Raw genomic sequence first — 21,927 nt, 5'->3', positions numbered from 1 at the left:
AAGTGGGGAGAGCGTGGCACGCTATTCGACATGGTACCGTATTTGTAAATATGGTACACTCGGGAGCTTTCTAGTCTCTCTCCCCCTCCTTCAGAGACCTGCGCAAAATGGACAAGTTTTCACTCGATCCATAGTTATTCTTTCGTTGAACGGTATATAGTAAATCATGCAAAAAATGTGAATTTTTATGATTATCACAATTTTAATAATTTTCATAGTTTTTTTTTGCAGCAAATGCGTCATAAATGTGCTTGTGTCGATTAGCAAAACATAATATCACTCTTGCATTCAAAGATTCGAGATAACACAGAATGTTCTTCCAAATGCTCAATCTTGCACATTTCGAATTACACTGCCTCTCTTTGTTATCTTTATATTTCTTTATTTACAAATAGGAATCTGTACAGAGATCTGCACAATGTTAATTGCGTGTATTTGGTAATAGTTGTGTGTGAGCTGGAGAAGGTGAAGTCTATACATTATAAGATATGCAATAGCTATTTATAAGTATCGCCAAATAAACGTGTGTTTATTTAAAAATCTTAAAATATATCGTAAATTATACATGTCTACAGTATTCTGGAATTAAGCGGATCGTCCACTCGACCGGCAATTAGACTCACCGAAGTCTCGGTGTCGACGATGAAATAAAGAAAGGGATGCAAAGCTGTAAAAGGTATAGGTCCGGCTCTTTCAAACAGACCGTTACCTAAAAGAAAATTATAAATTTATTATTATTAAATAAACATGCAGAACGCCAATTTTTAATCATAAATAATATTAATAATATTTTCTAAAATATGTATCTTATATTTCACATATTACAAAAGATAAAATAATTAATTATGCGCATTTTAAAATAGAATTAACATGAATTTAACAGTAAAACTTTTGGAAAGAAATAATTAAAAAAAAAATTTGTGATTTATAAAATTTATACAAGTTTCTTTATAATTTTTTAATAGAAATAATGCAATACTTTGGTCACGCATAATGCGAAGCTTATTATTTGTGCTTATGCAATGCAAAGGAGAATCAAAGGAGTATTGAAAGAAATTGAAAGAAAGATGTTTAAATTAATGAAAATTTTAAAAGATATATATAAAGAGAGAAAGATTTAATTTGAGTGCGAATTTATAAGAAACTAAAATCTTTTCATTTTTCCTATAAATCAGGAGAAAATATATTGTTATAATTTTTATACGCTTGCAAATCCCTAAATAATTTTCAGTTATAATAACTTATAGTTTTATATTTAGATAATAACAAATAAGATTAGAGACAAAATGATTCTCTCTGTCTAAACATTTTTTATCATATCATTATCATACTTTATTTATACTTTATTTATTATTTAAGAAAAAAAATATGATATAAAATAGACGAAAAAAATAATTTCGTAAAACTGTTTAAGAACAATGATAGAACAATTCAGAATTCTTCGTGAATAATAAAAAGAGATGGTGCAAGGTTTCTTTTTTCATTATCTTAAATCGGATATCAGCAATTAAAATTGCGTAAACTGAACAACAATACTGAGAATATTTCTAAGAGTAATCGATAATTTTATTCACAATAGCAAAATAGATGTTGCCTAACACTCCTCAAGACTCGCGTCCTCGCGAATAGAGCGCATTTGCATTTCGCAAAACTATATAAACGCACAATCAATTTCTGATAATTTTTTATAAAAATCAAAAAAGATATTTTTATAGAAGCGTATCTAGCTAAACTATCAATTTCTTTCTTTCCCGAAGCAGAGACTATGAAATTGCAATCATTTGTAATTTTAATTTTATGACATTTTGAAGAGATAATGATGCATGCTCGGTATAATTATTGCGAGACTTGATTAATTTAATTGCTTGATTCTATGTTTGTCCTCGGCAGTTTCACAATCTTAAATAAGACTGGGAAGACTGTTTCCATATAATTTTGGCAACACATAGTAGTTTCGACATTTCAAAGTGTGGAAGCGGTCGTTAAGGATAAGCAGCGTTAAGTAATGAAGATTTAGCAGAAGAAGAAGTAGGAAACGAAGGGGAGAAAGAGAGAGAGAGAGAGAGAGAAAAGAAAGAAACTAAGCATCCAATAATAACGGCTGGTCATCGTCAGATGCGTGTTCATGACGCGTTAAGGAGTACATTGTCGTCGCGCCATCGTTTACAAATTATGCGCATGTTTCTGGAAAGCATTCAAGCCGTGCGGCGAGTCTTTGCAATTTCACCCGTTAATACCGGATATTGCGTCAACATGATTACTTCTTTGAACATTATTATCTCCGATGCCGCGCGCTTGACAGTCGAGACAAATCGCTATTCGCGTCCGCTGTTGGTTCTAGCAACTTAAACTTGTTCGTATTTAATGCGATTAACATCCGGTTACTTGTTTGCGTCCAAAACAGGATTAATTTTACAAATGAGTTTATTAATTAAGAAATAAATTAATATTGTCGCGATTCGCGCGGTTATACAATCACATTGAAAGTTGATTCCGGATTGTATGACGATGATAGAATCGATGTAAAATAATGTCAGGCTTTGCGGAGCGAAGTAATAATGAATAATAAATAATCGTAAATAGTAAAAGTATCAAAAATTTAAAAACTCGAAAAATTATTAAACTATCGACAATATAAACTTAGTTAATGAACGGATTCGTGGTTCTCATTTGTCATCACATTTACAAGCGAGAGGAAACAATTGTTAGAAGCAGAAACAGCGAGAAAAAATGCAACATGTAATTAAGAAATAAAGGAACGTTTTATGAAAAAAGAAAGGAAGAGAGGATACTAAAACGATTATACATACAAGATTATATAAATTGGACTCTTAAATTTAGGAGGTGTGCATTAAGGAACAAAGGATACAATTACGTTACATTTGTGAAAAAATGTTTACCGTTACCGGGATAATTGAAAGGGAATGATGTGCGCGATAGTGCATGAAAAGCAAAAGTAAGAGAGAACCTGGAGGCAAGTATCGATAATAATCCCTTCGAGGTGGAACGACATTAGACGACTCACGAGAATGGGTACGGTCGGGACTCATATAATTTCTTATATTGACCCCTATACTCTGTTGCACATCCCGGGCATATATACCAAGATCGGGTGTCATGGGCGAGAGATCGGCCAATCTTGGTTCGAACACGTCCACGATTCCCAACTACGAACAAGAAATATAGGAAGCGCATCGTAAAAAGTCCTTTTTCGATACTTAGAGGAAATATTTCGAAAATGATCGAGCAAACGCGCAAAAATAAAATTAAAAAAAATTATTATTGTTAATTATTATGTATATATGTTTTACATTATAAAATTATTTTACACATCTTTATGATTTCTTATAAATAATTATTGATCAAAAATCTTGAAATAAGAGTCTTTGAAAATGAATAAAAACACCGTAAGAACTGCAGAAAATTAGATGTGATATTGCTACTCGCGATCAGCTGATTGTAATTTTTGTTTTTATTTGGCATCAAAGATTATGACGTATTATTCCGCTTACCCTTTGCAGAAATGACGTCAGAGTGATGAAACCGCGTAGCATGAACGAAGGTATCGTGGCCCTGACCCAAGCAGGCTGTAATCGCTTCCTCAACGATCTCAATGACTTCCCGCTGAGATCTCTTGCCAGACGATGCGTACCCGTTTTATCCGTCGGCATAAGAAGAATTATATTGTACCGGGGATCCTCGAAAATATTAAGAGAACAAGATTTATTATATATTACATGCCTATATTAGCGTAAGACAGCTTTATTCGAGAATAAATTATATTTAATTTATAAAGATAAGTTGCAATTAGAAAAAGAGCGACGCGTTTATTCAAATAGATCGTCTTCCTCTGCCTATGCAATAAAAAAATAATAATTTGAGCTGTGAATTGTGATTAGAATCGTAAAGAAACGTGTTTATATTCAAGAAAAATTCGGAATTAAGAAAAATAAAATAATTTAAAAAATTAAGTTTAATAATTTTTTTTTCAAATTCCAAATAAAGTTGACTGGATTTTCATTTATTAAACTTACGTCCAGAGGAAACTCGACCGCGACAGCGTGCAACGATGGGAAGTATGCAAAAGGTAACACAGCGATGTATCTCGAGGCCGATACTGAGGAAACATCGCAACCGTTCACCAGAAACGATATCTCCGCTGTAGAATCTCCGACGGGCGATTCGTCCGGATTTATCGCGCTGTACGATTTCCAAATTTCTAAGTTTTGCATCCAGATACCTTCGTCTAAAAGATAACAATCCGAATTCCAAATCGGTGAATATAAGAGGGAAGAGCTTTTATTCTAAATGGTGTATTTCCGTAAATCCATTAAATATTTTAAGTAATTTTTATTATAATTTTTATTATAATTTTATGATTTTTTTAATAGAGCGTAAAAAGTTTATATATTCCGGGATTATATAATTTAATTAGTAATTTAAGTGCAATTATCGAAGATGATGCTCGAACGTACCTGGATAGCTAGAGAAGTATCCACGTGGACTCCTCGCTTTGCGTTCGCGTAAATTCGGCGATGTCGATTCATCTTTAACGGTATCATCATTCATTACAACTTTCAAATCTGATTCCGATTTGTTCTTCTTTTGATTCATTGATATAGTAGTCCCTTTCATTGATGCAATCACCTGATCGTCCATCAAATTGGCGGAGTTACTCAAATTTCCGATGAGATCGGGCGGAGTTGTCGTGTTTATCGCTTGAATAGATGATATTGTCATCGTTGTGACATCGTCATCAATATCGATGATTGCTGGCATTGTGAGATCAGGCATAGGAGTAATTATCTTTGGAGTAGTATTTCTGGTTGAAAGAGCCTCTACCAATATCCTACTCGATTGTAAAAAAACACTGTTATCCGTCATAGTTTTGGTAACGGGACTCGGAGTAGAGTTTGTAGCGCTGGATAAAGACATCGATATCGTGGGAATTAACGAATTCGAGGTAACGGTATTCGCATCGATTTCAGATATATTATTAACGGGCGTCGCATCGACAACAATCGCAGTGATCGTAGTCGGCGAAATATTTGTCGGTATCTCGTCACTCATCGTATTTGCATTAACCGCCGTTGTTGTATCTAGGCCATGCGGTACTTGAATATTCGCATTAGGATTTTCTACATTCTCCATAGCGGCATTAGGAACGATGATTTTGGCGACGGTTTCATCTGTTCCAACATCCTCGGTAGCGACTGTCGAAATATCTTGCGGACTCTGGTCAGTCGCGACAAGAACTGTAGTCGGATTTGTTTGGCTATCCGTGATGACTGTCGTTGATGCTGGTTGGATATTTTCGCCGAAAATAATCGCAGGTAAAGAACTTGTTGCCGGCGACGTACTTAGAACAGCTGACTCGGAACTTGCGACTGTAATCGATTGTAGGTCGACTGCATCTGTCGTGACGCTTTGTTGAGTAATGTCCATTGCAGTGGCTGGAGTAATTGTTGTTTCTGAAGAAAGCGTTGTAATAGTTAATGTTATCGTCGTAGCGTCTTCATTCCCAGTATCTATCGTCTCTATTGGAATCGTTGAACTAACAGTGGACATCGGAAATTTAGTTGTATCCGAAGAGACTCCCATATTGACAGTAACATTCGCTTCTTGCTCGATACTCGACAGATCAAAGCCGTAAAATCTCAAAATATCTTCGTATTCGGGACGGAGTTTGGTGTTCTCCCTGCTTAGCGTCAACCCGCCCAAAAAGCCGTCAGCATTGAGGTAACTCTTGAAATCGGTATAATTTTATGAATAAGTGAAGCTACTCGCTCTAACCAAACTTTTACCAGTTATCAGTTTTATTTTTCTATTCAGTCCATCTCATATCTAATATTAAGCAAAATATCAAGTGATAAAAAAGAATCTGAGAGATGTGTGAGAAATTGGAGCATTTTTCGGACAAACATGTCTTTAGACTTGCATTGCTCTTATGAGATCTTACTCTTAATCGTCGGTGAATATCTCTGAAACCAATCCTATTAACATCCCTGGATGGCAATCCTATGGTTTCAACGATCTGTTGACATCCCCTACCGGCGGATCCTTCATAGAGCGCTGCCAATACGAAGGCGACCCCCGTAGGTGAGAATGCTACGTTTCCGTGAGCCGAGTACTGCTGAAGAATCTTTAACCCGAGATCATTGATGACATCGGTGATCACATCGACCGGACGCTGCGTGTCCGCGCGATACCAAGGATCGTACCTATAAGCGTACGTAAACGTCACTACTGCAACATAACAACACAGTCGAAAAATTTAGAATTTATTATATAATTATAATATAATTTTATAATTATATATTATATATATTTTTCTAATTTTATTAATTATATACATATATAAATATTTATTTATTTTATATGTATATATGTATATTTTATATATTTTATATATTATAAATATTATATATTATATATTACATATTATATATTATATATTATATATTATATATTATATATTATATATTATATATTATATATTATATATTATATATTATATATTATATATTATATATTATATATTATATATTATATATTATATATTATATATCATATATTATATATCATATATTATACATCATATATTATACATCATATATTATATATCATATATTATATATTATATATCATATATCATATATTATATATTATATATCATATATTATATATCATATAGTATATATCATATAGTATATATCATATATTATATATCATATATTATATATCATATAGTATATATTATATATTATATATTATATATTATATATTATATATTATATATTATATATTATATATTATATATTATATATTATATATTATATATTATATATTATATATTATATATTATATATTATATATTATATATTATATATTATATATTATATATTATATATTATATATTATATATTATATATTATATATTATATATTATATATTATATATTATATATTATATATTATATATTATATGTTATATATTATATGTTATATATTATATATTATATATTATATATTATATATTATATATTATATATTATATATTATATATTATATATCATATATCATATATTATATATATATATATATATAATATACATATACATTATATCAAATATATGATATATCATTATATAATTATTATTATAATAATATGTATGTATAATCTGCTTCTGAATGCACTTTCCTCCGAATAACGTAGTTTCTTATCAATTGTTCTTATCAATTATTTTCTTATCAATTATCAATTATTCTAATTCAATGTAATACTTTTTCATTCCAATATCAAAATATAATAATTTCTTTAATTCACGATAAAATTGAAAAGAAATGTTTTATTTATCTGTACAATATATTTTTTATATTTTCATTAGTTACAGGTAGCTACAATTTTCAAAGCTTACAGAATTTAAATCATCACCCTATTTGTCAGACTGATCTATGCTAAATCGAATCAAAACATCTTATTATTAATCAAGATCTTACGTACGCTGCAATACAACGATCCAGTGCAATGGCTTTCCCATCATTTCCAGTCGCTGCTACCTTGCACGTCGAAGTGCTGCCCGCAGCGTCGGATTCTCTTAGGATTAGCCTTAGTCGTTCGCGCTCCACGTCGGAACTGACTTAGTACACTAGACTAGCAGCTGCCGAGGCCCGAGATTCGATTAAGGCTCGCTCGAGACCCGTCTTGAGGCGCGCCAGAGAAGACCCGGCTCGCGAACGAGGCCCGCTCTTGGGACCCGCCGATTATTACCGCGATTTTCTAAGTGGCTAAGATCGTAATCCCCGTTAAATTGCGCACATATCTTTCTGCCTCAGCCAATTCTCCTTTCCTCCTCTTGTTACTACTCTTCTTCTCTCTGTATTCTTTCAAAAGCTACTATCTTCCAGCGTTTTATCACGAAGAGGATCGCAAGCATGCTGCTCTATGCATATGTTACATTCATTGTATGCTTATTCAAGCTTATGTTTATTCGGGCGCGTCCGTCGCATATATAAATTGATTTATGTGATTTATGTATATACATGTTATTTTTTCTCTTTTCACGCAATCTAATAATACTACTATGTTACGTATGTCTATGAACAGGATAAAATATATCAGTGAATGACCGGCCAAAGGTTTATTACATTATTATATAATTTAATATATGTTTGTATAATGAAAGAAAAAATTATTTCTCTCTCTTTCTCTCCGACATTAAGTTTAAGCTTTATTATAAAGGAGCGATTATTATTTAATTGTCTTAATAAATAAAACTTGTATTTGCATTTATAAATAAACTTGTATTGCGCGCTCTCACACGTTTAACTAATACAGTATATTAATTAAATATTTAATTAATTAAAAAATTTAATTAAAGATTCTTTTGAACAATATTTTTGTATTTACGGATTGCTGGTATGTCGACTCTGTTCGCGACATATTAATCGGATGAGCCAAACATTCCTCTCTCCTTTGGCCGATCAGCGCGATCCTCGCAGACCACAAATCTTGGAAAATATGCGGATATCGCTCATCCGATAACGGTAGTAGATAGCGGCAGGCACGGTGAAGGCGCGGTGAAGGCGAAGCGAGAATCTGCTTTCGACTGATCCAAGTGGGAGGATCTTCGTGAGTTAGAGCATTATGTAATAACGCCACGGTGACTTTTACCCACCGCCACGGGTGGTTGCTTAAGGTGCGGGATCCGCCGTGTTAACAATGCGTGATTACTTCGCCGAGCAATTTATGCCGTGCGATCCTCTTCTCATCTCCATCGCTCGTTTCTGTTTCACTTCAGACCGATCATTATCATTATCGATAGCAGAGCTATCGTTGCTATTTTCTGTCACACCGCGACAGATATTTAATTAATATTGTGTCGTTTCGCATGCATGTCGAATCGGAACAATTTTAAGAAAATAAGTCAATGATAATGTTTGATGTCTGATTCGCTCCACGCGACCTTAAATTATCGACATTTGTTTGTGAGCAATAAAAGAAATGAATCTGTCAATCGAACGTAATTGTGCTCCCGAAAGAGAGCACACATATAAATTTAAAACGAATATCCGATTCAACACTTTGGATACTTTAATTATTACTTTTGGATGTAATGACAAATATAGAATTTTAATTGCAATTGCATATTTTTATTATTTATATTTTTTAAAAGATAAAATTCATTTCTATATAATTTCTCTATAATTTCTATAATCTACAGGGTGTTTCCTAATAAATAAGTACACAAACTTGAAGAAAATATTTCTTGGCTTATTTTAAATAGAAAAGTCCTAAATATATATCCTAAATTGCTTTGTTTTCAAAATACAGGATGTCAAAATGTGCAAAAAAAAGGGAAATTTTGAAAATCTGGAAAATGTTTAAAGATATCTTATTCAAACTTAGTATATGGTATTAATGTGATATAGTTTCACCTTTTATTAGAGAACAGTATATGTTATGACAAATAAAAAAATGGAAAACAATAAAAAAATAAAAAACTGTAACTAAAAAAGAAATTAAAGCATCACAGTAACTGTTGAAAATATTCACCTGCAAGCATAATACACGCCTTAACTGTCTTTTCCATGGATTGAAATACACGCTATAAATAATAAAAAAATAATAATAATATGTAATAAGACGTATATAATAATACCACATTTATATTAAAATATCTTTAAAAATTTTCGAAATCTTCATTTTCTTGCATTACTTTGACACCCTGTATTTTGAAAACGAAGCAGTTTAGGACACATGTTTATAAGATTTTTCTTTTTAAAATAATTTAAGAAATATCCCCTTCAAGTTTGTATTTACTTAGAAAACATTCTGTATATTGCACAATTACGTTTGATGGACTCAAACTTTGTAACTTGAGAATAAAACTTGTACAGTTTTATTAATGATAAAATTGTTTGTTTTCATAGCATTTATTTATTTATAAATAGCGTATCCTCTAATGTTTGCGTTTCATTTATTATATAGAGCGATTTGTAACAAAAAAAAATATTGCAGAGATACATATGATTAATAATAAGATACATTTGTTGTATGAGAATCATTATATGCATGCGAGAACGGTCTCTGTAATTTTAACTCTAGGATAAGTGATATATAATAATTATTATCAAATTACATTATAGAAGTTCTACGAACGCTGCTTGGAAGGAGATGGATAACATTTATAATCTAGTTTCTATGCTAGATCAAACTCAGGAGAGAAAAGGTTGAATCAATTTACGTCGCTTTGCTACTTGGCGTTTGTGCCAGTAAAACTCGCAACACAAGAGAAATATCGATCCAATTACGCCTGAAAAAAGCAAAATAAAAAATTCGCAAAATTATATACTCTTGAAGTGTGTGCTCGCGAGGAAAAAATATATGTTACCCATGAAAAGAACGAAAAATATGCCTTGCATATCCGCCACATTTACTTTACGTCCATTTACGCCTTGATTGGCGGATATATCCGAGCATTTGTCTTTCGTCGGTATTTGCTCCGTTACCCATTTGTTCATCAATCCAGATTCGTGCATGCGATGTAATCTAAATGATAAAATTAATAGATTTGCCAGATAGTCATTATCGAGATATGTGATTAAATTTTGATAGATATTTTTTAACATTATACAAATTTACAATAAAACTATCTGTACAAATTATTTGCGAAAAAATTCATAAATTGCAAAACTATATACATAAAATTTATGTATAATACGTCACAAATTTGATTTATAACAAAACATTAGTTAAAATTAATTTACTCCGCATTAATGATATTTATATAAGGGCTATCTTGTGCAATAATCATCGCTATGGGTTCATCCATAAATTCGTCAGTGCTTAAGGAAAAAGAACATCCTCCAGTTGTTAACATATCGCTTCTCATCAAGAATCTGTTTGAACAAATCATACATTGTCATTATTTTTATCACTAATTTGTTCTATATATCAATATAAAGAATAAAAGTATTTAAATAAAAAAAAAACTTTAAAAATCTTTTCTTGTTATAAAATTCTTTGGAAAAGAATTTACAGTATGAGATGAAATTAGCAACATTTATTTATATGATAATGCTTTCCTTCTAGAAAAAATTTTTCAAGAATTCATAAGTATATCGGAAGCAATTTACAAGACTTTCATTTAAAGTTATAAGATTACCTCAATGTGCTTCTCCAGTCAATTAAGGCATGTTTTCCCGCCTTTACTTTCTCGATAATTTCCGCTTCTTGTGTTGCGTTATGAATTATGGCTCGTTTTAGCAGAATATGATACTTCTCCTCCTCTGCATTTTTCAAATATTCGTCTAGATAACTGCTGTTAGGAAAGCCCCAGGTTAATCTGTTTTTATTAGTGAGGAGAGCGTCCAAGGTCAAAATGGCGGTGTCCATATTTGGGAATGTTAGAAATGCGACTAAACTTCCGGAGTAAGTCGCTACCAAGACCATCACGACCAACCACCAAATGGCGATCAGCCAGCGAGCGCTATCAAAATGGGGTAAATACATTCCCCCTAAAATCATTCGTGTGCGGTTTGTTTTTTTCTCTTTCAAAAAATTATAGTTTAATTTTAATTTTAAATATGAATTTTCTTTCTTTTACAAAAACGTCGAGAACAATCCGTAAAGATGAAACAATTTGTAATAATAATAAAATCTTTAGAAATGAATAAGTGAAAACTTGAGTGTTATTACTTTATATAATACAGAATAAAATGATATTACCTTGCTGAAGAAGAGCACCGTAGACATACCATATACATTGCCAGGAGGAGTTGAGCCCCGACACCTTCGTGCTGCACGGACTGTACTTGTGAATCAGGTATAAAGTCGGGCCCATTATAATAATGGATGCTGCCAGACAAGCCCATGTCTATAAGCAAAACTAGCCCGTTTAGAGGTACACGCTTGTTACAAGTGAAATAAATCGAGCTAACCGAGTACTGGAAAACAATTGATACGCCATTCGATACAAGAGATAATTGCTAACCGATCTCGATTTGTAATCTCACGATAAATCTTCACTATTTATATATATAGAGAACGTATATAGCCTTATAAAGATCCGCATTTATTGTATAATTCTTAATTTATTGCAAATTAATATCATATTTATTTCTATTATATAACATTACTATATTTTATTAGTAATGTGACGAACTAAAATATGACTTTTATCTTATTCTTACGATGCTGAACTTTCACTTTTTTTAACTTTAACATTTTTAAACGATTGTAATACCAAAATCATAAATCTAATGCAACTTTTTAAGTGTACTGTTTATACAAACAAAATATTCTGTTTCAGCGCAAATTATACCTCCTTGGCGAAGGGGGCAGTAAATAGCAACGCTCTAGAGAGTTGACCTGGCTTTGCGGTCAGAAAACTATATGTCTGCATAAAGATTGGTATGGTATAATTGATCTTATTTTTTCCGCGAATGTTTACGGTATAAGCACAAGCTGCAAGGAGAACTCTTTTCCCAATGACCATGTCTATTATTGCCGGTGGCATTTCTCTCGTTGTTGATGTTAATACCTTCAAAAACATTTGAAACATTTGTTAGAAAGCATATAGTTGGATCTAAGTTAAATTAAGTTACAGCGGAAATTTTATCTTGAGCATCTTGGGTAAAACTTTACAAACGGCCTAGCCTCAATGACCTTGACCTTGATATATGTTGTCAAGGTCACTGTCCTGAGATACATTCAAGAGGTTGTAGCTGTCACTCTTTATTTATTAAAAAGTTATTAACAATTTAATTTTATGACTTTTCATGCGAAGCGAGATTCAATCCAAACCTATGTCTCTAGCTTTTTGATAGTGGAGCCATCCAAATTTTAATTTTAAATCAGAAATAGGTTTGGCTTAAGTTATCTTCCAGAAGTAGAGTCCTCCGAAGAGGGGGCAAAACCCACTGTGTTCATATATACACTTTAATGCAAAGTGAGGTTCCATATAGGTTTACTTTTCACGCGAAGCAATGTTCAACGCAAACTATGTGTCTAATTTTTTGATAGTGGAGCCCCCCTGCAGGAGGGGCGGAACATACTGCCTCCATGCATATACTTTTTAATGAGAAATAAAATTCCACATAAGTTTACAACTTTTCACGCAAAGCAAGGTTCAACTTATGTACATCTAGAATCTCACTTTGTTTTAAAAAGTATATGCGTGGACACAGTTTCGCCTCCTCTGCGGGGGCTCCACTATTAAAAAATTAAACACAGATTCGCGTTGAACCTCGCTTTGCATGAAAAGTTATAAACTCATGTAAAACTTTTCTTTGCATTAAAAAGTGAAAAGTGCATAGAACAGTGGGTTTCGCCCCTCCTATGGGAAGGGGGGAGGGGGAAGGGGCAACTTTCGAAAGATATAACTTAACCCAAACCAAATTTTAATTTTAAATCAAAAATAGGTTTAGGATAGGTTATATTTTTCGGAAGTGATGCCTCCCGAAGAGAAGGGGAGGGGGAGGGACGAAACCCACTGTGTCAACGCATACACTTTCTCATTCTCAGAACAATTGTGAGGTGGACCTCGCTTTGCTTTGTAAATATATGCATAGACATAGCGGGTTTGCCCCTCCCCTCCCTGCCCCCACGGTGGCCACCATTTCCGGAAAATAATTTAATCCAAACCTTTCAGTTTTAAAAATAAAATTGCTTTTCATTGTCAGATTACGTACAAACCTTGATTTTTACAAATCTTTGTTTTAATAACTTTTTAATAAACAACGAGGGACGGCTAAAACCTCTTGGATGTAACTCTGTTGGAAGTAACCTTGATCACCAACATATGTCAAGGTCAAGGTCATTGGGACTGGGTCCCCTTTTGTAAAATTGTACCGATTATCGTTGAACATTCGATGAAATAGAGAAATATTATTGCATGAACTTACCATGTCGGTTTTAGTTTTGTTCTGAGTAAACTTGATAGTCCGATTGCTCTCTGGACTAAGCACAGAGTACGTAAAGTTCATTTTTTTCCCCAAATATTTGATGACATCGAAAATCAGTCCGCCGTATTCCTTTTCACCGGAGTTGCTCAACGAGATGGTTTGCCACGGTGGATTCTGAAAAAGGACGCGAGCTTTCATGCAAAAATCAACGAAGAAAGATTCACGTTCACACCTACGTGGTATGTAGCGATCGGTAAATTGATCCCTCGAAATCCGTGTGCGACATGTGGAAAGATGACATCTGTCAGATTCATTCCGAGAGTGGGACACCACGATCCTGTATCTATCAAATGCGCGTTGTTTTTGCCGCGGTCGAAGAAATTGCCCCATGTTATGGCCGAGGCGATTCGCCAAAACAAACATCTTCCGCAAGTACCGCCCGTGGCGAAAGTATCTTGAACAAGTTTTGTCTGCGAGAAAAATGTGCGCGTATAGAACTTGTGAAGAATTAATCATCGATGATAGAGATAGACGATTTCTTGCAGATGTCTTTTTTTAGTCATTTTTTGTCATTCTCTTAAAAATATATCTATATAGTGTTTGATTTAAATGCATACACTCAGTTATTTTTTTAAATAATAAAGTTATATATAAAAAATGTTTCAAATAAAAGTTATTTTGTTTAAGAAGATCTATATGATCACTTAAAATTCCATAATACAGAATTAATTACAATTATATTTTTAAAAAACTAAACATTCTGTTTAAAACAAAAAACATGTTTTAAATATTTTATATATTTATTTATATATTCTATATATTAAGATATGATTTCTTTAGAATTAATTTTATTTTTATATATAAATATTCGGTATTAATCGGTATCGATATTATACTCTCTATATCGCATGTTACATGAAGAAAGTAAAGACAGAGAAGTGTTTACAAATAAGACGGCATGATATTTAAAGTTTTGATCATTTATCGGTTAGATTTACATTTATATAAGTATGATATAAATATTCTGTATCTGTTTGTAAATTAAAACAATTTTTTTACTTTTAATATATATCATTTCAGGAATTAAACGTTTTCTAAGCAGAAGTTTACGATCCTTGCCAGTTTTGTCAAATTATATCGTAACATATTATAATGTATTCAAACATATCAAGCAATCTTCAAATACCATTTTGTATCGTATTTTATACGTAGGAAAACAAGATTTCGTTTTGTGCAAGAAAACACGATTGATAAATGACAAAATGCAATTTGGCAACATTTTACAAAGTTAAAGAAAACGACAAACCAGTAAAAGTCAAATGTAAACATTATAAAAAAGAAATGTGTTTTTTAGTAGCACATATATGAAGTTGCATATACACAAATGCAATTCTACAAATAAAAATGAAATGTATGATCAATTTGAAATGAATGACATCGATCATAATAATAAATTAAAAAGAAAAATTATAAGTATGTATACATGTATCAACATTGCATTATAAAATGGAACAATAATACTACATCTATTGTAGTCACTAAAAAAATAAATTACATAAACATACATACACAAACACACACATATAGTTTAAAACTTATCACTTTATGAAATACAGAATTATTTTATTCTTAATGGCTCATTATAATATTAATTTTATTTATCCTCTATCTAATATTATAGTATATTCGACAATTTTTCTTAAATATTTTTTTAGCAACTACTGAACAAAAATTCATTATCATTTAAACAATATAATAAATGAACCAATAATAATAACAAAATAATACATAAATAATACACTATATATATAATAATTGATTAATTGATAATGAACTTGTTAGAAACAACAAAATCCAGAATTTTTTATATTTATTATATTAATTAATGATTTGATTAAAATTTTTGTGATTTGATTACAATTTTCATTTTTGCACATTTATTGTTTTTATAGAATAATACATTATTATTAGGTACTCTCTTTTTGTGATTGTTACATATTTATGTTTTTGTTAATTTATTATTAGAAAAATTTTATTTCTTTTCTTGTCAAGTTGTAATTATTAGTTATGATTAGTTGTAATTAATAAAATTATAATATTAATATAGTATATATATATATATATATATATATATATATATATATATATATATATATACTACATTAATATTATAATTTTATTTATATATATATATATATATATATATATATATATATACGGATTAAACTGAATAAGAAAGTCCTTTGTTATTTTGCGATTTTTGTAATAATTATTGAGAAATTAATTATATATATATATATATATATATATATATATGTATATATATATGTATATATATATATATATATATGTATATATATATATATATACAGGATGTCTGATAATAATCACCCGTCGTGTGCAGATAGAGCGGATTGATCGATCTTCTTTAATTAATTTCTCAATAATTATTATAAAAATCGCAAAATAACAAAGGACTTTCTTATTCAGTTTAATCCGCTCTATCTGTACGACGAGTGGGGCCATTATTATTAGATACCTTGTATATAGATAGATATTGGATAGTATAAATTTCCAAATGTTTTACATTAAAAAATGTGTTAATATTATACATAGCACATTTATATTTATTGTAAATAATTTTATGAGAATTTTGCATATCTTTTATTGATAATTTTTGTTATACATATCTATTTTCATTAAAAATTAAAACAATACTATTTTTATTCTGCACTGCTAAAATATTAACTTGTTTTTTTTTAAATATATCATTATCAAGTAACGCAAAAGCGTTACTTGATAATGATATATTTAAAAAAACGCCAAGTGTATGAAAAAATTTTTTTCTAACTTGTTAATGGTTTTGTCTATGTACAGGAGTCGCGGAGCTACTAATTTGTAAGTAGCTTATCTGGAGTTTTACATAAACTTTCGATTAAAATACCTCAGAAACTAAAGCCATAAAAAATCTCAAAGAATACTTTTCTGATACAATGTGGATGCAAGTTTTCGATTGCGATCAGTTTGAAAGATTGGTACAGTTAATCCTGAGATATGATAATTGTCTATCAAATTGTGACACTTTCATTTTTTATAAGATTTAGACTTTCATGTACATATGTTTATACGCACATATACAAAATGATTTTGTCTTTCAAGGCGCGTTTGCAGCACTCGTGTACGATTATTTGCTTGAGTATGTATAAATTTTCTAATATTAACTGAAAATATAAAAATATTAGTAATGTAATTTCAAATACATTTTCTAATTCCATTAAAAGCTTATGGAGTAAACGACATTAAAGCTGCAGATCCTATTAGAAATGTTATACAATCTTCAGTATCATCGTTGCTTTCAATTTTTTCAAGAATCTTAGCCTCTAAACTGAATTCTTTTATAAGAAAAACCACAAAAATAGAAAGTAAAAATATTGATTTCCGAATAGCAAAATTTATATACAGTACAGATTCATCGTTTCAGCATATAGAACACAAAAAATTGATCTATTCTTTGCAAATAAATTCTGTTTTATAATTATTTTTTTTATTTACTGCTATACATAAGTATGTATTTACCTTTCTTGTAAATTATATAGAATGTTTAAAATTTAAGTAGCTATAACTTGATGAAAAAAAGTTATACGATCATGAATCAAAATTTGTTTGAAAGCTCTTGAATTATATTTTCAGATGCCATTAAGTTTTTTTAAAAACCAGTTTTATTTTTGCAGCAAAAAAATGTTAAAAATGGTCAAAAACATCATTTTTGGCCCCTTTCATTCCAATTTACTCTAAATCCTGATGTGCTAGGTAAATTCAGATAACGACATCATATTCAGCGCGAAAAAAACTTCAGGAAACGTACTATCGCACTTCGGAGAGAATTTTGTGTTTTATTGTGTAATGCAAATAACACTAAAATAAGAAATCAACTCTCAGAGCGCGAAAATTTATGCATGCCAGATATAATAACATATGATTGTTCTGCACATATTCTAAATTTATTAGGAAAAGATATAGATGTATGTGTGCTAGATCTGAAGGATGAACTAAAGAAAATAATAAAATATATTCATTTCCCAGTGGCAATATAAAGAAGCAGGCGGCACTTCTTTTAATTTACCTATAAGTGTTCGTTGGAATAGCTTGTCTAATTTCTTCATATTTAAAAAATTGACATATTCTTTTATTAATATATTATAATACATTTTTAAAATATATATTTTAATTATAATATATTACAATATATTTATAAAATATATATAATATTATAACATATTATAATATATTTTCAAAATATATTATAATATGTTATAATGTATATTATCCTTCACTTGATTTTGATTTAATACATATTCCGGCTTCCGGCTAGAAATTATAAAGTGACAATACAAGATAATAATAATAATACTACAAGAATTCTTTTTTTTAAATTTGAGATCATATTAAATGATAGTCCGCACTATAACTGGAGAAATTATTATTTTAATTATTAAAAACATATTAAAAACATTATTTTAAAGTTTGGTAAATGTTCGGATTAATTTGAACTTCACGGATTGTTTTCATTTTTACATATATTATAAAAAATACATTCCTAAGTAACACACTTTGAATTTTGTGACACTCTTCTAGTTTCAGAGATTTGCGATTTTGAAGTATCATAATTTTCGCATTTACTTGTATAATTTTTTTATTATATTTACGTGTTTATATTTTTTTGTTTATATTTGCGACACTGTCAGTACAGTTCTGCTAAAAATTTCTTTTGTTTATATTCAGTTATTCTTGTATTACTGCTAGTACGCTTGAAAATTATATGTTTATTTGGTTTCAAAATTGAAGAGAAATTTCGAAACAAGTATAGCAATGAAGCTTTCCCATTCACATAAAAATTGTGAGATGAATCTCGCTTCGTGCTGTAAAGTATATGCGAAAAGCTTCTTTTTAAATGTAAACTTCTTCTGCTCTATAAATACAATGTAAACATACTTCATTTTTCTTTATTTTACAACAGAAAAAGCATTAAAAACTATGAAATTTTACAATCGCATATCTCTGGAACCAGAAGAGAGCGCCACAAAATTAAAAATATATGTTACTTAAGAATGTACCCTCTACAATATATGTAAAAATGAAAACGATCCGTGAAGTGTAAGCTAATCCAAACATTTACCAAGTAAGATTTTCAATAATCGTTCATAAAATATTGTCATTTGTGTTGCTTTTAAATATGAGCGAAAAATAAACCTACCTCTAATAAACCTATCATAAACAACATTAAAAAAAAATTTAATAATGGGTGATAAGGCCTCAAATCGGCCCCAAAATACTGTTTTTTCTTCAATATTTGCGGAATCAATTTTCTCTCATATCTTATTAATAAATATACAAGATATGAAGTATTAGAAAATGCAAAAATATTTCTTTTTGTTTCGATACCAACATTAAGAAATACATTCTGAACTTAGGTCTGACCGTCACAAATCACGAAAAATTACGTTTTTTAGCATTCGACCGCAATTTTTTCATGTATAGTGTGACTACATAAAAACATGTAAAATTGGTAGCAGTGTTGAAATGCGCGGGTAATAAAAAATAAACTTAAACAAAATCTATCATATACTCACAGTACAAGAAACGATTTTATATCTTGTTGCAAGTGTTATTTGAAAAAATAAATTAACTTATTTATTTGGACATCAATATTTGTTTGTTTTATTAATGTATCAACAATATTCCAGTGCAATCTTGTTTAAGTAATTATTAAAGGACAGAAAATACCTAAATCATGCTTTTGTTGCAGTAGATAAAGTAAATATTTCGATACAAATTATACATTTATCAATATGTTACTAATAGTACTATCAATTTATAAGAAAAACAAAACAAAAACTATTGGCACCGATTGAAGTCTTTATCGCAAACTATCCTTTTCATTTATGTCATTATATGTGAATCTTATTCTTAAACAAAGTAACTTTTACTTGAAACATTTTTTATAAATCTATTATACAATATATATATATATATATATATATATATATATATATATATATATATATATACAGGGTGTCCCAGAATAATTATATCACCTGTCGCAGGTAGAGAAGTGAAATCGAGAAGAAAAGTCCTTTTTTTTCTATAATGTCTAATAAAGAAATTATTATTGAATAAAGTCTTGCCATTCAGCGCCGACTTTTAGCCGGACGCGCGTCTTTGAGCCGCGCGCCTGGTAGTGGTGCGCCACTGTAACAGCTGAAAACTCTCGCACACTACCATGCGCGCGGCTCATCGACGTGCGCTTGGCTAAAGATCGATGATGATTGGCCAAACTTTACTCTATAATAACTCCTTTATTAAGCGTTATAGAAAAAAATAATAGAATTTTTCTTTTTGGTTTCACTTGCTCTACTTGCACACGAGAGGTGATTATTATGGGACACCCTGTATATATATGTATATATAGGGGTTCTAGACCAACCGTACACCCCTTTTCTTTCAAAAACTAAGCAATTTAGAGAAAAACGTTTTGAACAAAAACTGTATGGTTTTGAAAGGAATATAAGATGCTGTCATTGGTTTGACCTTAGATGCCATCGTTAAAGTCAAGTCAAGGACCTTTAATTTCTTAAATGAAATCCCCTATTTTTTTTGCATATTCTTATAGCTTCTGTCGAGAGCTTTCCAAAACACTATAATAAAGTATTTTTTCATTAAGAATTTTTTGAGTTATTTTGTATCTTAATTTGATATATTTTAGTATAAAATGTAAAATATCTCGAAAATTATTTAGTGTTTGATAATTGTATCGTAATACTTTTATGTACAGAATAATAAGATGAATCAAAAAGAAAAAATAAATAATTATTATAAAAAAATATATTGCAAATAATTGCATACTTTTTTTAAAAAACAATTATTTTTTGTACACCATTTGATTCATTTTATTATTCTGTACATAAATGTATTACGATACAATTATTAAACACTAAATAATTTTCGAGATATTTTATATTTTATATTAAAATATATCAGATTAAGATACAAAATAACTCAAAAAATTCTTAATGAAAAAATACTTTATTATAGTGTTTTGAAAAGCTCTCGACATAAGCTATAAGAATATGCAATAAAAAATAGGAAATTCCATTTAAAAAATTAAAGGTGTCCTTGACTTGACCTTAACGATGCCATCCAAGATCAAACCAATGACATCATCTTATGATCTCCTCAAAACCATACAAAAATTTTTCTCTAAAATGCTTAGAGTTTGAAAGAAAAGGGGTGTACGGGTGGGGACTCTAGGACTCCCTGTATATAGGGTGTCTGATAATAATCACCCCACCCATCATGTGCAGATAGAGCGGGTTAAACTGAGTAAAGGTCATTGCACGTGAAAAAATTTTAGTCGTAATCGTAAAGGCTGTATTACACTACGGATTGGGGGCTCTGTTGGAATTGAAGTTATGGTTGATGATTGTGGGTTGACCAATCAGAGCAAAGTAGCTTGCCAACTGATTGGTCAATTTGCCACTGTCAACCATAACTCCAACCGTAAAGGTCATTGCACATTAAAATATTTTAATCGTAATCGTAAAGCCATAAGTAAATCAACCAATCACAGTTCAAACATTCTTATTATGATTAGAATGTTTGATTGTGATTGTGATTGCAATTTGCTTACGGCTTTATGATTACAACTAAAATTTTTTAACGTGCAATGGCTTTAAGAAAGTCCTTTACCATTTTGCGATTTATAAATAATTATAGAGAAATTAATAAAAGATCGACTAATTAGTGTGTAAGCGAGTATAATCGCGCAGTACAAAGGAATAATTTAATGTGTGGTTGCTAGGACGCGAGAATCTATCGTTATTTAGTGCTCGTACGTAACTGTTGTCATTTGTAGAGTGCTTCTCTCAAAATTTCGTCGCGCGCCTAGCGATCAAATTAGAAACTTTTGAATTAACTTCTGGGCCGTCCTTTCTCACCGCGTGCTTATACTTACGCAAATTGG

At 30.4% G+C, this 21,927-nt stretch overlaps 2 protein-coding genes across 4 annotated transcripts in view; both read right to left on the bottom strand.

Moving 5' to 3' along the window:
- Window positions 1-558: 558 nt before the first annotated feature.
- On the bottom strand, window positions 559-8,586 carry LOC126855576 (uncharacterized). 3 transcript variants are annotated; one of them, XM_050603378.1, is made up of 8 exons: window positions 8,410-8,586; window positions 7,504-7,787; window positions 5,960-6,246; window positions 4,476-5,745; window positions 4,035-4,246; window positions 3,513-3,698; window positions 2,969-3,167; window positions 559-709 (listed from the first exon to the last, which is right to left on the bottom strand). In XM_050603378.1, the coding sequence occupies exons 2-8, from the start codon at window positions 7,541-7,543 to the stop codon at window positions 570-572; spliced, it is 2,334 nt and encodes a 777-aa protein (XP_050459335.1). In that variant the 5' UTR covers window positions 7,544-7,787; window positions 8,410-8,586; the 3' UTR covers window positions 559-569. The 3 variants fall into 3 exon arrangements, with proteins under 3 accessions (XP_050459335.1, XP_050459336.1, XP_050459337.1); XM_050603379.1 differs by lacking the exon at window positions 8,410-8,586 and having other exon boundaries at window positions 5,960-6,243; window positions 7,504-8,355; XM_050603380.1 differs by lacking the exon at window positions 8,410-8,586 and having other exon boundaries at window positions 3,026-3,167; window positions 7,504-8,352.
- Window positions 8,587-9,967: 1,381 nt separating this feature from the next.
- LOC126855620 (ionotropic receptor 93a-like) overlaps window positions 9,968-21,927 on the bottom strand; it is a 17,435-nt gene continuing 5,475 nt past the window's right edge. Inside the window, exons 8-15 of the mRNA XM_050603436.1 lie at window positions 14,144-14,377; window positions 13,908-14,081; window positions 12,326-12,544; window positions 11,731-11,878; window positions 11,168-11,519; window positions 10,770-10,901; window positions 10,394-10,551; window positions 9,968-10,315 (exon numbers count right to left, since the gene is read on the bottom strand). Of these exons, the coding sequence (XP_050459393.1) occupies window positions 10,218-10,315; window positions 10,394-10,551; window positions 10,770-10,901; window positions 11,168-11,519; window positions 11,731-11,878; window positions 12,326-12,544; window positions 13,908-14,081; window positions 14,144-14,377 (1,515 nt within the window). The 3' untranslated portion in view covers window positions 9,968-10,217. The remainder of the gene's footprint in view (window positions 10,316-10,393; window positions 10,552-10,769; window positions 10,902-11,167; window positions 11,520-11,730; window positions 11,879-12,325; window positions 12,545-13,907; window positions 14,082-14,143; window positions 14,378-21,927) is intronic.

Source organism: Cataglyphis hispanica, chromosome 16 (genome assembly GCF_021464435.1).
Source record: "Cataglyphis hispanica isolate Lineage 1 chromosome 16, ULB_Chis1_1.0, whole genome shotgun sequence".
NCBI classification, from domain to species: domain Eukaryota; kingdom Metazoa; phylum Arthropoda; class Insecta; order Hymenoptera; family Formicidae; genus Cataglyphis; species Cataglyphis hispanica.
The sequence above is the reverse complement of the archived record's forward strand: the minus strand, read 5'-3'. Positions and strand labels throughout refer to the sequence as shown.